The 16,478-nt window shown below is 36.2% G+C and overlaps 1 protein-coding gene across 1 annotated transcript in view; it reads left to right on the top strand.

Annotated features, from left to right (window-relative positions):
• The window catches only part of ECT2 (epithelial cell transforming 2), an 847,530-nt gene that overhangs the window by 202,228 nt on the left and 628,824 nt on the right, over positions 1 to 16,478 (top strand). Inside the window, exon 3 of the mRNA XM_053711823.1 lies at positions 12,434 to 12,568. Coding sequence (XP_053567798.1) covers positions 12,451 to 12,568 — 118 coding nt within the window. The 5' untranslated portion in view covers positions 12,434 to 12,450. The remainder of the gene's footprint in view (positions 1 to 12,433; positions 12,569 to 16,478) is intronic.

A 16,478-nucleotide genomic window follows, 5' to 3' on the forward strand; every position in this document is an offset into this window, starting at 1 on the left:
CAAAGTTCAAGCATACTGGCTCTATGAATGATCACTGTGTATATAGACAGTGGCGAAATATATGTACTAAACAAACAAAATTGGCTAAGGCACAATATTTCTGTGAAAATCTGCACAATAATATATCTAACCCTAGAAAGTTTTGGAAACTCATAAATAACTTACAAAATCCACCAATCCACTCCCAACCCTCCACTGTCAATGTGGATAACCAAAACCTGCAACTTCCCTTAGAAGTAGCAAATGCCTTTAACAATTATTTTGTCGGATGCTCCACCACCCTGATTGACAAACTAATAAATGGCACGCATCCTGAAGCTACAAATGTGGATCAGGCCCCACTAAAACAGCAAAGACCCAATATAGAAAAGTTCAATTTTAGACCTGTACCTTTCAATGTCATTAAGAAATACCTCAATAATCTAAAAATGAAAAACCAGTCAGGGCCTGATCAAATCCCAGCAATGCTGTTGAAGCTCAGTGCGCCGGCAATTGCTAAGCCTGTCACAACCCTAATTAACGAATCCTTGGTGTCTGGATACATACCCAAACTCTGGAAAACAGCAATAGTAATGCCTATTCATAAAAGTGGGGAGTTAACCTTGGTTTCTAACTATCATCCTATATCATTGCTCCCTGTATTGTCAAAAATCTTAGAAAAATGCGTCCATACGCAATAATGCGAGTATTATCAACTTTCTAACTACCTGACCCCTGATCAATCAGGTTTTAGACCGAATCACTCCACTACAACTGCCCTCTTAAAAGTTTGCAACGACATCCAAACTGGCATGGAACAAGGAGACCTAACTGGAGCTATTCTCCAAGACATACTACTTCTCAAACTAAAAAACTCTGGTATTGCTGATCGCCCGTTAACCTGGTTTAAATTATATGTATCGGATCGATCACAATATGTCTCTGTTTCTAACAGTGACTCCCTCCCTCTCCGTCACGTGTGGTGTTCCCCAAGGTTCCATTCTCGACCCCCTACTATTCACATTATTTATAAATGATTTGCCTAATGTCTGCAAATCCTCAACTGTACACATGTACGCAGACGACACGGTAATCTATGCAAACAAATCTGATCTGCCGCAGCTTGAAGCAGTGCTCCAAGACCAGTTTACAGAGGTAGAAAAGTGGATCTCGAAAAACAAACTCTTCCTAAACACTGACAAAACTGTCACAATGATCTTTGGAACGGGACCTAAAATACAAAATTCCCATCTTCGCATCAAAACAAAATCCAATTGCACGCTGACCACAGTCCACTCTTTTAAATACTTAGGTATGTTGTTAGACCCCAATCTATCTTTTGGACTCCACATAGAAAAACTTGCCTCTAAACTTTATCCAAAACTAGGTGCCCTGTACAGAAACAAATCTTGCCTCAGCCCTACAGTAAAGGAAAAGATTGTACCGCAAATGCTGATGCCTATCTTGGATTATGGGGACATAGTATATGCACCTGCTCCGCAAACTCACCTTAATAAACTAAATACGTTATATAACTCGTTCTGCCGCTTTGTGCTACAATGTAACTACAGGACCCACCATTGTGACATGCTAAAAGAACTAAACTGGCTGTCGCTGGAATCCAGACGCACCCTCCATCTTTCCTGCCTTATCTTTAAGAGCCTTTCTGGGAAGCTCCCACCCTACCTGAGCAGAATGCTCTTCCCTGCTATTCCCAGAATGCTCCTGTCATGGTTGATTAAATATTTTGTACCTGCTCTATGTTAAATGTTTGCATATATTGTGTATTATTATTGTTTTTGTATTTTATTGTACCCTATTGTATCAATGCAATGTTTTGTGATCCCAGGACATACTTGAAAATGAGAGAAATCTCAATGTATCCTTCCTGGTAAAATATTTTATAAATAAATAAAAATATTTGTTAATAATGTAAATTTTTCACTATATGGTGTTTGTGCACTATCTCAGCCCCTTATAACATAGGATGCATTGTTTGGTTATTTTCTTTATTATTTTTATTTTTCACACTTTAACATTATAGATAATATGTGATCACAATTAAGTATATATGAGATATGAGACTATTTGAATAAAGGAAATGTCACTTTGATATATATTTAAGGAGGGTCTGGTTATACATGACCTAATGGGGCTGTCCTATTCTGAGCTGGGGAGGGGTTAACACCTTATTTAAACACTGTTTGTATGGTCTGAATGAAGGGGTGATTGATCCCCGAAACGTCACATTTTCTTTTTGTGCTAAATAAAGCACCATTTTCTAAAATCCAGTGAGTGCAAGTTCTTTCTCTTCTACATCTAGTAATCATATAACATAAACACTCCTGAGTCTGCTTCAGTATGCTCTCCTTATGGAAAGTAGATATGTTTCAATAAAGGATACCAAGATTAAGAGATTAATTTGATAACAGAAGTAAATTGTACAGTCTGATTCTAATCTAAATCATGAAAGTTTGACTTAAGTCCTTTTAAACAATGGGTTCCTTTATAAGCATTGCTAAAATATACTACTGCCTTCTATTACTGATAAGAAGTGGTTTATTAATTATCAGTATTTTAATAGAAAGTGACTAATCACTTATGTGTGTAACAGGAAGAAAGAAATTAAAGACCCACTAAATACTGAAGAATAGCATAATTAACAAGTGCACATTAAAAAGACAATGCAATAACACTCAATATCAAATAAGCAGTAGAGTAGTAAGGAGCTACACTATTTACTACTCAGTAGATTTTTTTCTTCTGACAAACTTATTTTTTCCCCATTTGCTGCCCCCTGTATCATGTGAAAGCCATCAGCCAATCAGACTAGTATACGTATACTCTTTGAACTTGGGCACATGCTCAGTAGGAGCTGGTGCCTCAGAAAGTGTGTACATAAAAAGATTGTGCAAAATTTGATAATATAAGTAAATTGGAAAGTCTCTTAAAAGTGTATGCTCTGATTCATGAAAGTCTAATTTTGAATTTAGTGTCCCTTTAAAGGGACATTAAACACCTTGTAATTACAAGATATTTCTGTATTGTTATAGAATAATATGTCAGACAAATGCAAACATTTAAAAAAATATATATATATCTTGTTTGCTGCAATTGTTTATGAACAACCAAAATCTACCAATTATCTTATTTGGGCTTGAGTGTGCAGATATCAAGTCTGTCATTATGTTAGTATATGTTATGTTAGTATAAAATGCATTGTTATCCTTGATAAGTATAGAGTGTATATATTCAATTCTGATTAGAAAATTCACAATGTTCATAGCAACATAAAAACAAATAAAGAAAGAATATAGCAAAGTTATTTTACTACACATGACCAAAAAAATGTTTCTGTTTGGAATGACACACTACAGCATGGTGTCAAGGTGGTAAAGGGATGGCAGGAACACTTAATGGCATCAGGTGATGTGTAGGGCTTAGGTACCTACAGATCACTGTTCCTACTGACACAGTATGAAATGGTATTGTTTATGGTAACTGTAATAAGACATACCAATAGCAGCAGTACCATAAAGGGTGAGGCAGTAGCAACTAATAGAGTATTATGTTTATGTGCTGCACTAAACAATGACAAAAAGCTCATCTAGCATTCAGTTTGCAGCACAGTGCAACCTTACCATATATTTTTTTTTTTTAATGAAGTGACCAATTGCTAAATGGAAAACATTACAGCAGGGGTGCCAATAGGTCGATCGCGAAGGCACTGCTAGTAGATCACAGCCTGCTCTTTAATTGGTCCTGCTGGCAACTTACTTGCATAAGTGGAGCGTCACCTCACAGGCAGGAAAATAGCCGAAGTCGGAGTGAAGGAGAGGTCATGAATGATGTATGTAGGATTTCTGTAGTGCAGTGTGCGGAGAACCGGAGACAAGGTGGGGATCAGATGTATGTGTCCTGCATTTAACAAGAAAAATATGTTGAATGACAGCTGATTTCCTCTTGTGAGATAAAAGGGAAGGTCCCACTCTGAAATTACCAGCTTCTGTTCTATATTCCAGCTATTTTGATTTTTAACTCCAGAGAATTCATTTAATCATACCAGTAACAAAAAAAACAAACAAACAACTGAATGAAGATCTGCCCCGGGTTCTTTCAAAACTGTCTTGCTGTGGAAGCTTGAGTTGTTAATTCAGCAGCACGGCCAGTTAGTTAATGTGTTTTCCAAGAACTTGGGGCAGATCTTCATTCAGTAAGAAGCTACCACCTGCATTCACCAACATCTAACTGGCCTTGCTGCTTAATTAACAACTCAAGCTTGCACAATAAGATCGTTTTTTTCAAGAACCTGAGGCAGATCTTTATTCAGTTAAAACACCACCTGCATTCACCAACATCTAACTGGCCTGCTGCTGAATTAACAACTCAAGCTTGCACAGCAAGAAAGATTTTCAAGAACCTGGGGCAGATCTGCATTCAGTATGACAACATCACCTGCATTCACCAACATCTAACTGGCCTGCTGCTGAATTACTTGTATATATCTTTATATGACCATTTATTATTATAACCATTTTCTTCATTTTAGTCTAAAAATTAGCCCATATATTTAAAATGTGCTAGTATGCATTAACTAATTTTATTGTAGTTATGTGCATTTAATTTAAAGGATTAGTAAAGTCAGATTAAAAACAGATTTTTTTTTAAATATTGTATGTTAATGTTATTGTACTTACAATTTTTTCTAAACGAAGCTCTGATCAGGTTTTAAAACGTTATTCTATTTGTAATAATTTTGTCATATTTTCCAGCCCCCTACAAAGGGCGGTCTTGGATACTCTTCTGCATGCATAAATTATCTGCCAGAATTAACATATTCCAACGCATGCGCATTTGAAAGCAGTTTCACACGCTGATGCTGCACCTCTGCTCCAGATTGTGAATGACTGCGGTCACATGATCGCTAGACTGCTGACGCCAGAGATAGAATTCCAAAACGCAAAGCGCATGCGTTAACTTTGGGCACATCAGAGCACATGCGTTTCATCAATGTACCCGGAACTGCAGGGAAGCGAGAACCCAGGTTGCCCACCGTGATTGGCTAATGCAAATTAGCCTCACGTGGGTTTGGAAATTTACATATTTTTGGACTGCAATAGCTGCTGAATGGCAGAGAAATCACAGTGCAAGGTATTTGGAAAACGTTTTCAATAGATTGATACTGTATAACGAACAGAAATTTTCTGACCTTATTATCCCTTTAACTGATATTGTTTTGTATACTTATATTCTGTATATATACTTTAACTACTGTTTATATTACTTTTAACCCTTTTGTGTCAGGGTTAACTTGTCTACATCGGAACAACTGTTCCGATGTAAACAAATTGAAATCTCGCGATCATGCACATGATCAGGAGATTTCAATGATGTTTTGTTTGTCAGTTCACTTGCTGAATCACATTGAGAAAGGCTGTGCAACAGCTGAAACATGTTTGTGTAGTTCAACTTGTTTTTAAACTACTTTTATTACTCAACTTATACAACTTATAATTATTTTTGCTGCATTAACTGTTGCCTCATGCTACCCCTGACACCTGAAGCCGACGGTTCCTGATATCTGCCAGGAATACAGGGGGGTGACATGATAGCAGCTGTGCAGTAATTGTGGTGTACCTTTAGGTAATCTATCTGTGTGGGTAATGATAGGTGATGTTTATCACCTTAGTCATTAATTTTTAAATAAATTCCTTAATAAATATTATAGGTTTTAATACCAGTATATACATTTATTATTCGCTAGCAGATATTTCACACTGCAATTTTACAGCTTATTACAAGCGATAGGTGTAAGAGTGCTTAATATCCCCTCTATACTCTCCCATTTCCCTTTTCCTATTTTTTGATAATGATGGGATTGCGTCAGGGGGGCGTCCCTATGATGCCCCCCTGACGCAATCCCATCAGACCACGATCCCATCAGGGAAGCGCCAGTGGCTTCAGGAAAGCCAAGCGGTTAGGACGTTGTATTTTGTCCTTCGGCGCTAAAGCCCAGCAAAATTCGGAAGAAATACAACGTCCTAACGGCGTTAAAGGGTTAAGTTATTTTATTAACCTCACCCTTACCCCCACCATGTATTTAACTCTCTCTCTCTCCCCTCTTCACTACAGATAGCTTTTAAACTAAGAAAAGCTATATGTAGGGAGGAGAGATCTGTTGGATTTTAATGTATTTTTTAAGAAAATGTGTGCTTTTTTTAGTGGGTAGATCTTATTGAGCTGGTCATTTGAAAAGTAGACCCCAACATAAAAAAGTGTGGGCACTCCTGCATTACAGCTTTTATGCTTTATTAAATTACCAGTCATGCATGCTGAAGTCACTTGTGTGAACCATGAACATATTTTAAAGACGGAGAAGAGCTTCTAGGAAACTGCTTTTTGCTGCCTTCCTTTACTATACTTGTAATGAGCATATTTACCCAATTAGCTTGTTTGTTAAAGGGATGCTGAACTCTAAAAATGTCTATCATGTACATTAAAGCACACTACTAAAAATATAAAAAAATAGTTTATTTTTAAGATAATATGAAGTGCATATGTTTTCACAACTGGACTGACTTCATACTGGATGATAAGCAGGCTCTCTAAACTTTATAGGTGGAACAGTGACTCATATCACAACTGTATAAGCATTTTTTTCATTGCAGGAATATGTATTTTACAAAGAAATAATAATAATCTAGAATACATTTTAAATGTAATCTCTTAGATATAACATACAAATACTTTAATGTTCTTTTTAAAATAAGTTTCTGATACTGAACTAGACAGTAACATATTTTAATCACCTATCTGGAAAAATAGATCGAAAAAGACTGGGCACAAAGTCCATTATTTTTTTTTTACATCCACAATGCACAGCACTGGTGGTCAGTAAGTGACATGACTTTGCTGTCACACTTCTGTCTGGCTGTCAGGTAAGGGCCAGCATTCTCCTCCTCTCACCCCTGGTACAAAAAGTTCCAATGCACATTGCTACTAACCAAGCAAATTGCTCACAATGGAAACAGGAGTAGCGGCCAGCAGCTGACCAAGTTAAAAGTACATTAAAGCCATTTTTATATAAGCATAGTATATATCAGCACTGGATTGCAAATGGTTTGTAATTTGTATACCAAATACTGTTTTAAACGCATTTACAACTGTTATTGTATTCCCCCAATTTCTGCATTGTTTTGCAGTACAGCAGACATCCCAAGTCTCCCTGAAGTTCAGGGAGTCTCCCTGATTTTAATAGCGGTGTTCTAAAGTTATGCCTCTACCCGTAGGAATGTGTATACCTCGTCACTTTGTCAGCTGGTGGAGGCTTGTGGCGCTCACTGCGCATGCGCTAGAGGCCCAAACTCCTTACAACAGCTGATGAGGAATTATGTGGCACGCGCACGTTACTGGTTACAAAATCCCAATGAACAAGCGGCGTGTCATTGGATTTTGTAACCAGAAACGGTACTGACATTGTTATATAGTGTTATATATATAATATATGAAGATATATGAATATATAGTATATATATATATTTATATATAGTATATATATATATATATAGTATATATATATATATATATAGTGTTATATATATATATATATATATATAACACTATATATATATATATATATATATATATATATATATATATATATATGAACAGTGAATATGTGAAAATTGTCACTAGTACATGGTGTGTGTATTTACTAGTAACAGTTGACCGCGGTGTACATATTGTGCGACCCTTTCTGGTTACAAAATCCAATGAACAAACACGTTCATTGGGATTTTGTAACCAGTAACGTGCGCGTGCCACATCATTCTTTGAATCTTCGCATCAGCTGATGTAAGGAGTTTGGGCCTCTAGCGCATGCGCAGTGAGCGCCACAAACCTCCACCAGCTGATAAAACGTCACCGGAAGTGACGTGGTATACAAATGCCTATGGTAGAGGGATTAATTTAAGACAGCGGCTCCCTGATGCCAGCAAATGGAGTGCAATCTCCCTGAAACTCCAAGTACCATGATCCAATGTAGCCCAAATCCGGAAAAGTGTTTCTTTAAGGAATGCCTTTAGTTGCCGAGACGTTATAGAACCCTCAAAGCATGCATCAGTAATCAAAGAGCCCCCCTGATTTTCATAAAATAAAACGCAAATACTACTTTATTTACTACACGTAATTAAACTTCGTATTCTAAAATTTTTAAGCATTCAACAAGCGTATGATCACTGGAAATTAGGTTTGTTGTATGTGGTTGTGCAATAAAGCTACTGTTTTTTAACGTGACTTTAGTGGGAAGCTACGTTAATGATAAGTCTCTATCCTATTTAGGGTTTCAAGGTGTCCAATATATATCTGGGAGGGTGGCGGCGCAGTAGCGGGAGAAGCCACCTGCCTGAAATGAGTTTATGCAGGTTGGGATGTCTGAGTACAGGGACATTTATCCCACAAAGCACTAGGACCCAGCTGTGCGATTAGTGCTGCTGATTGGATCAGCAGCAGTTTCCGATACAGGACCAATAGTGCTCTGCGGGTCCTGAGCTGGACTTTAAGCATGTGTTTATCCCCTTTGTGGGATATAGCATAGCACATAGCATTAGTGTTAAAATTACTTGTAACAGTTTAGTGCATATAATTTTAACACTATAAATGCCCTTTAAAAAAGGGCATTAAAATGTGTTAGAGAATGTAATTGTAACACTATCGACCCCACACTGCTGTGGGACCCCCGACGCACTGCTGTGTTACTGGTGCTGCTGATTGGATCAGTAGCAGTGCACTGCGGATCCATAATAACACTTTTACTGTCTAACACCTATAACATAGTTTTTCCAACTTTTGGCAGAGTCCATAGTCTTTAAAATTACATGCTCTAACGAATTAGAACATATTATTGTTTGGCTATTATGGCCCCTTACGCTTCGGTATACACAAGTATTTTGAAAATGTTTAACTCCTGCTCTTTCACACAGTATTCACAATTTTGAATACGATTTCTGGTCCCATTGATCTAAGTTTTACAGAGCGAGAAAAACATAAAGTACGATAAAGAACTAAACACAGCGAAGCGAACCAATCATGAAGCCGCGTACACATATGACATCACTCTCTGCAGTATCAGCTTCCCAAATGCCGTTGTTCTTTAGTTGTTCAAATTAGCAGACGACCAATCACCGCCGATGTGACGTATCCCTTGAGACGAGGCGTGGATAACATTTCAGCAAATCACAAGGCATCTGAATTTGTACCTTGCCAAATTTCTACCAATGACAAGCACTGTTACATATCACCATTCAGGAGCCAATCACTGTAGTCCTTATGTTTTGGCTCGAGAGTTTGAATGCAATTGATGGCTGCAGTCTGAGAATGAACCATTAATACGTGATTCGTTTTCTTTAGACATTTCCTCATTTGTATTCATTAATAACTGGAAATATATTATTGTTGGCCGTAGCCTCGGATCGTATCTGCAGAGTGATAGTTGTCTTTCGGTGTGAATCTTGGACTGCGTCCTTACCTGGTGACCGTGTACTGCTGCAGGTGGTGACGCCTGGGGGGAGCTAGTGAGTGTGTTGGGTGCCGTGGGTCCTGGGGAAGGGATATTTAGTAAATCAATTGGATATGTACTAATAATATAGATACATTATATACACTCTTGAAATCATGGTCTACTTAGTGAAGTCGCTATACAAGTGCTTGCGCGTAATTGAAGGTGTAACATAGTTTTTCCAACTTTTGGCAAGTTAGTGATTAAATGAGACATCTCATATACAGTTATAAAGGCATATACACATTTGTGAAGTACGTTCTTTATGGTTTTGTAGTGGATTTTTTGTGTGTCTGAAAATGTAGTATCAACTGCTGTTTACGAAAAGAACTTTAATATTTAAAAAACAATACTTTATTTTAAAGTATCGTTAAAATTAATCCAGTACCCTACAGCACAAACATTTTTAAGAATTAGAGAATGTCATTTTATTCATTGCTCTTTGTAGTTTTTGCTACATTTCTTACATGCCCACTTAAAATTAATAGTAGTCTGGACTGTCTGGGACTTGAAGTTCATAAGCAAGACCATGGCTGCTTCTGCTTGCTATACTGGCCATGTTCTGTCCGGAAACGGTAAGAGAGGGGCCTTTGCAAACACAGAAACCTGGAGTTTGTAATTAAAAAATTACATGACCTAAGTAGTTAGGGGGTGTCATTTTTTTGCATTAGAATGCCCCCTTAATGTACATAATTTTTATATAATATTTATATCTTGTCATTTAGTAAAGCAGGGGCGGTATCACCTGTGCAGTTATAGAAAGTAAAGCACACCCCTGCAGTTTTCCAGTTAGTTTGGTGCCTTGGGAATAAATGAAGGGCTGTCATGCATGCAGTGTACTTTCAGGGTTACTGTACATGTATGATTGTGGTCCCCTAGTAATAATTACTATAGTTGCACTTCCATGGCCACCAAATAATTTTCCAAATTTATAGCTATGGTACCTTAATAAAAATGTGTATAATGAAAACTGAAATAAAATAATCTATTGGAAATATTGTACCATACTTATAGGAAAAACTATGTTGTATAGCAACACTGTAAAGCACAGTGAAGTCCAAATTAACCTTTCATGATTCAGATAGGGCATGTGATTTTAAACAACTTTCCAATTTACACTTATCATTAAATTTTGCTTTTTTTTGGTTAAAATTTAAACCTAGATAGGCTCATAGGCTGATTTCTAGGACTCTGCAGTCCACCTCTTATCTCACATCTGGCTGTAAATGGCTAAAAACATGTACTGTATTTTCATGTGTTCTATTTAGATAACATTGTGCTCACTCCTGTCAAGTTATTTAAGAGTCAGGACTAATTGCCTAAAATTCAAGTCTGTCAAAAGATCTGAGATAAGGAGACCTTCTGTAGAAGCTTAGATACAAGATAATCAGAGGTAAAACGTATATTAATATGAGTGTTGGTTAAGCAAAAATGGGGAATGGTAAATAAAGGTATTATCTATCTTTTTAAACTATATAACATTTTTGTTAGCTGTCCCTTTTTTAAATGGCCATAGTGTAAAAACTACGTTCTAATTACAATTAGCATTGGTAGTCTCACGACCCAGCCGTGTGACTACTGATGTTGATTGGTTGACTTAATTTCTGATCTGGACAAACAGTACAGTACTTGGATACTGCTGAGTGGCACTTTAACTGTGTGTTTAACCCATGTTCTGGGGATAATTAGCACTGCATGTCCACTAGTGTCACATTGCATTACAAAAAATAAAATAAAAATGTTTTAGCTTTTTAACTCTGCACCCAGCAGTCTAGACCGTAAGCACCAAAATTGTCAGAGTGCACAAGGGCATATTTGTCAGTCAGCAGATAAGAATGCGCTCGGATCAGCACCCGGAAGTGTTCTAGAGGTGTCATTTTTTGCTGTTTTAGGAAAAAAAAAATGGTTTTGAAACATAATACTTCTATATCTGTTTAATATTCTGGTTGGCTTCTAAGTTTCAGTCCTTAAAAGTTTGTAATACTGTCATTATACAGCTATTTGCTAAAAATACAATATTGGATATGTACGAGTTTCCAAATTTAGGGTACCAAAATAAGGGGAATGTAATATTTGTGCATTCATACTCTTATTATTCCTTGTTTTTTTATTTTATTATTATTTATCTCATAACAGAAATAAACAATATATAATACTCATCAGTGTGCGCCTCGCAGGGCTTAAAAAAAAAATACAAAAACATGAGTTGTCAATTGTAACAGTTTTCCAGTATTTCATTTTGTTATGTGTTTCCCTTTTTAATCATGAAAAAAAATAAATATATATACATATATTGCCTTTGGCAGTGCTTAACAAATATGTTTAAAATTCTTCCATACAATACTCCAGAGTCAAACCACTATAGATAATATACTTATGGGATTCATATTGAGGAATCAAAGTTCCTGTTTCCTCCTAATACAAATTATATCCAACTTTATATAATTTTGACATGTACTTTTCTTACACATAGATCTGACTCTCGCTACTATTCGCAGGATTTTTACATTTTAACTCCAATCGATAATGAACCTAAAAATATACCGTAAAATTAAAATACTCCCCCCCCCCCCCCATTGAATAAGATAAATTCCCCTTCTACTCGTCAGCTCTGGGGTACAGCCATTCACCCCTTAGATTGGATTCTAATATAAAAATTGAGTTTTTGAAAGTAAGAATAGCTAATTTCTGAGTATTAGTGTCTAGTGATTTAATATACTTCCCCCATTTGGCAAAGAAAATCTTAATAATATTTTCAGTTTCGGTCTGTATTGAAAGCTGTTCTAAGAACATCTGGTGCAATATCCCACGCTTAAATTCTGAAAGTTTGGGTTCTTTGTGAGACTGCCAGTTTCTCAGAATAATTTTCCTTTTTTTAATATCCCCTTCTTTCCACAGGTGGTTTCATTGCTGTCATGGACAACAGTGGGATAGTTCCTGCTGGATGCAGGAGTATTTTGGCTGACTCTTCTGTGTTTGATTCTAAAATCACAGAAACATCTAAAGATAATTTGTTTGTTGATGAAAATGACGGTAAGTGCTTCTTACTCTTAGGAATTCCATGTTTGATTCTGTCTAAATAATACTTTATTTTTTATGTATATAAAATGCAGTCATTTTAAATTGAATGTAAATTTTGATGTTAAAGTGCCGTTTTTTTAAAAATTCGATTAAAAACAGGGGCACTTTAATTGATCAAAATTTACATTTCACTCGTGAAAAAATACTTACCTTTTTAAATTTGACAGCAGCTCCAGCTTCCCCCGGTCGTCGCAAAGCCATTTCTGACGTCAGAAATGATCATTCGGTCATCCTCCAATCACGGCTTCCCCCCGGGGGAATCAGTATCTGATTCGAAGCCATGATTGGAGGAAGCCGGATTTCTCATTTTAGACCCAGGAAGAGGCTTTGTGACGGGTGGAGGAAGCTGGAGTGGCTGTCAAGATTAAAAGGTATTTTTTCACAATGAGTGGAATGTAAATTTTGATGAATTAAAGTGCCCCTGTTTTTAATAAAATTTTTAAAAACCGGACACTTTAGCATCAAAATTGACATTCACTTTTAAGTAAGAATAGAAGCACTCTTGCAACATTCATGCACTTGCTAAAATGTTTTTTATTTTTTGGTATAAGTTCACTGTAGTCTTCCTTCTATACCTGTTGTGAGTGTCCCCAGGGACTTGTAAAATAACTGCCACCCTGTGCATTTGCAGGTGTCAAAATAACCATGCTTGCAACCTTACTGCTTTATCTGCACCTTTATCATTCTACCTTTTTAAAAGAAGCATTTTGTGCTATTATAGTGCATATTTTAAATAAAACTAGAAACCTTTCTTTGTAACTATTTTTAAAATATGATTAATTTATATTAAACAATGGCACTCACAGGGTGTTCACAAATGGTGTTTTGGGGTTCTCTGTACCAGTCTTCAATGTTAACATAACACATTCCTCAATATAACATAACATTGACTGCCCCGTGTGTGTGTGTGTGTGTGTTTTATGCTTCACTGCTAGCCTGCCAGACAGAGATTGAGAACAACAAGAAGTTGATATAGTAACCAGCCTCTCTTTCATGCTGAAGACAGTCACAAGTAACTTTATTTTAAATGTGTTGTGAACATCATATCCATTTGTTGCTGTAGGGATATGATATAAACATCATTTTGTGTATTTTATACAACTCCTGTGATGCTATCAGCACTCCACTACATTGCCCAGGTTAACTGCAATAAAACAGGATACATAGCAGTTATCTGGCATGATGTATGTTTTCTGTATGTGACTTAGTATGTAATATATTCACACACTTCCTTAATGTGACCAAAATTAATTTATTGCAATATAAAAATTGAAACATCCTATATGGACTGTACCTCACACTTCAAGAAGGAAAATGTATCAGGCAATACCTATAACTTATTTCTCGTTTATAACTGAAACAAATAGGTACCTTGAACCTAAAAATAATTGCAACAAGGAAATATATCAATATTTCAATTCTATGTTAAAAAAGTAGTTTACTAGTTCTCCGGACATTGGGTAACACTGATACCAAACATTCTATTAAAAATATACCAGGTACCCCCATGGTATAAGGGATATTAATATAATATAAGATAACAGTTAATGGGTAACAATAAACATCCAGAGCTGCATACATTGGTATTATCTAATGATCAATAATTTCTCCTTATACCATGGGGTATATCTGTTATTCTTGTACAATATTAAATGAATACATTGACAGTCTTCTCTTCATCATTGTTAAAATTCCAATCTAAACCTTGTCATTTTTTTTATGTTCCTGTTCCCTTGACTGGTTAGGGAATACTCCTTTTTTTTTTTTTTTTTTTTTTTTTTTACAGACCCCCAAAACTTGCACTGTTGGAAAGGTTAGATGATTACCTTTCCAACAGCGTGTCTTGGGGGTCTGTAGCTGCTTAGATGCCTGAGATATAGCATGCCCCCTCCTCCTATACTTAACATTAAGTATAAAGTTGCGAGTTGACGTCATCGCGTAATTGCGCGTGACGTCACCGTGCATCCCGTAAAGCCCTGGCGATGCCTGTCACTCTACAGGCACGATCGCCGGGGTAGGAGCGGTTAGGAGCCCCCAGATCTCCCTCAAAGTGGGAGAGTGCTCATGACGGCTCTGAGCCGTCATTAGCACCAGAGTGAGAAACTCTGTGACGGCTCAGAGCCGTCATTAGCACTCAAAGGGTTAAAGTTACTGTGTCAAGAGCTAATCAGATGTTAGGATTGGGATAAAAATAATACTTTGTCTAGGATTATTTCAGCAATATCTTGCTTGTACGTATAGGTTAATACATTTAGCACAATCTTAAAGGGACATTATACACATTTTATCTTTGCATAAATGTTTTGTAGATCTATTTATATAGCCTATAAAGTGTTTTTTTTTTTTTTTTTTTTTGATAAATGTATAGTTTTGTTTATTTTTAAATAACATTGCTCTGATTTTCAGACTCCTAACCAAGCCCCAAAGTTTTATGTGAATACAGTCAGCTACCTTCTCCAGCTTGTGCCTGTTTGTGTAAAGGGTCTTTTCATATGGAAAAGAAGGGGGAGGGGGGGAGTGTCTTATTTCCCACTTGCAGTGGGCTTTTCAGCTACCTTTTCAACAGAGCTAAACTGACAGCTTCTAAGTAAGTTTTTAAACCGTTTTATACTAGATTTTTTTTTTCAGTATCTGTGCATGTTATTCTTTATAGTAGTGTCTTTTACATGCAGTTATATGAAAATGAGTGTATACTGTCCCTTTAATGCGTCTCTCTAGCAATCAGCAATACAATTTTGGATATAACCTAAAATTGTTATTTAAGACTTCAAGAAGCTAAAGCAACATTAACCTCTGGGGGAAAAAAAAGAAGTCTATTATGCATATGAAGTTTTAGTCCAAATTAAACTTTCTTGATTCAGATAGTGCATGCAGTTTTGACTTTTCATTTTACTTCCATTATCAAATTGTGCAGTCTTTTTATATGCACACTTCGAGGTACCAGTTGCTACTGAGCGTGTGCAAGAGTTCAGTGTATACATATATGTACAGGGGTTTGGCAAATGGAAGGAAAATGAAATTTGTCAGAATAAATCTGATGCTCATTTAAAATTAAGTGCTATTTTATTGCATGTGTTTATGCAATTCTACGGTAATTATCCTTTTAACCTTTTTCATGGAATAAAATATTTTTAAAGGGACAGTTTTTTTCCCCCTTTTAAAGGGACAGTCTAGTCAAAATTAAACTTTCATGATTCAGATAGGGCATGCAATTTTAAACAACTTTCAAATTTACTTCTATTATCTAATTTGCTCAATTCTTTAGATATTCTTTGTTGAAGAAATAGCAATGTACATGTGTGAGCCAATCACACAAGGCCTTTATGTGCAGCAACCAATCAGCAGCTACTGAGCATATCTAGATATGCTTTTCAGCAAGTGATATCAAGAGAATGAAGCAAATTAGATAATAGAAGTAAATTAGAAAGTTGTTTAAAATGGCATGCTCTTTCTAAATCATGAAAGAAAAAAATTGGGTATCATGACCCTTTAAATTGTTCCCTTTGATCCATTTTACCTGCTGGACTGTATTAAATTGTTTACAAGTAACTCCTTTACCCCTATTTCAGCATTTGAAATAGCTGATTTTCGCCTGTGATATCCCAACCTATACTGAAAGTTTCTATACTGGAGTATACACTATTGACAAGCATATGTAAACACAGCCAGCAGAAGAAATGCTCTATCTGAATCGTGAAAGAAAAAAATTGGGTTCAGTGTCCCTTTAAGTATTGGATCCACCAATTGGCAAGAACAACAAAGGTTGTTCACCAAAAATGGGCTCTAAACTTACATTCTTGCATTTCATATAAAGATTCCAAGAGAATGAAGAAAATTTGATAATAGGAGTAAATTAGAAAGT

This window comes from Bombina bombina, chromosome 4 (assembly GCF_027579735.1).
Source record: "Bombina bombina isolate aBomBom1 chromosome 4, aBomBom1.pri, whole genome shotgun sequence".
NCBI lineage: Eukaryota > Metazoa > Chordata > Amphibia > Anura > Bombinatoridae > Bombina > Bombina bombina.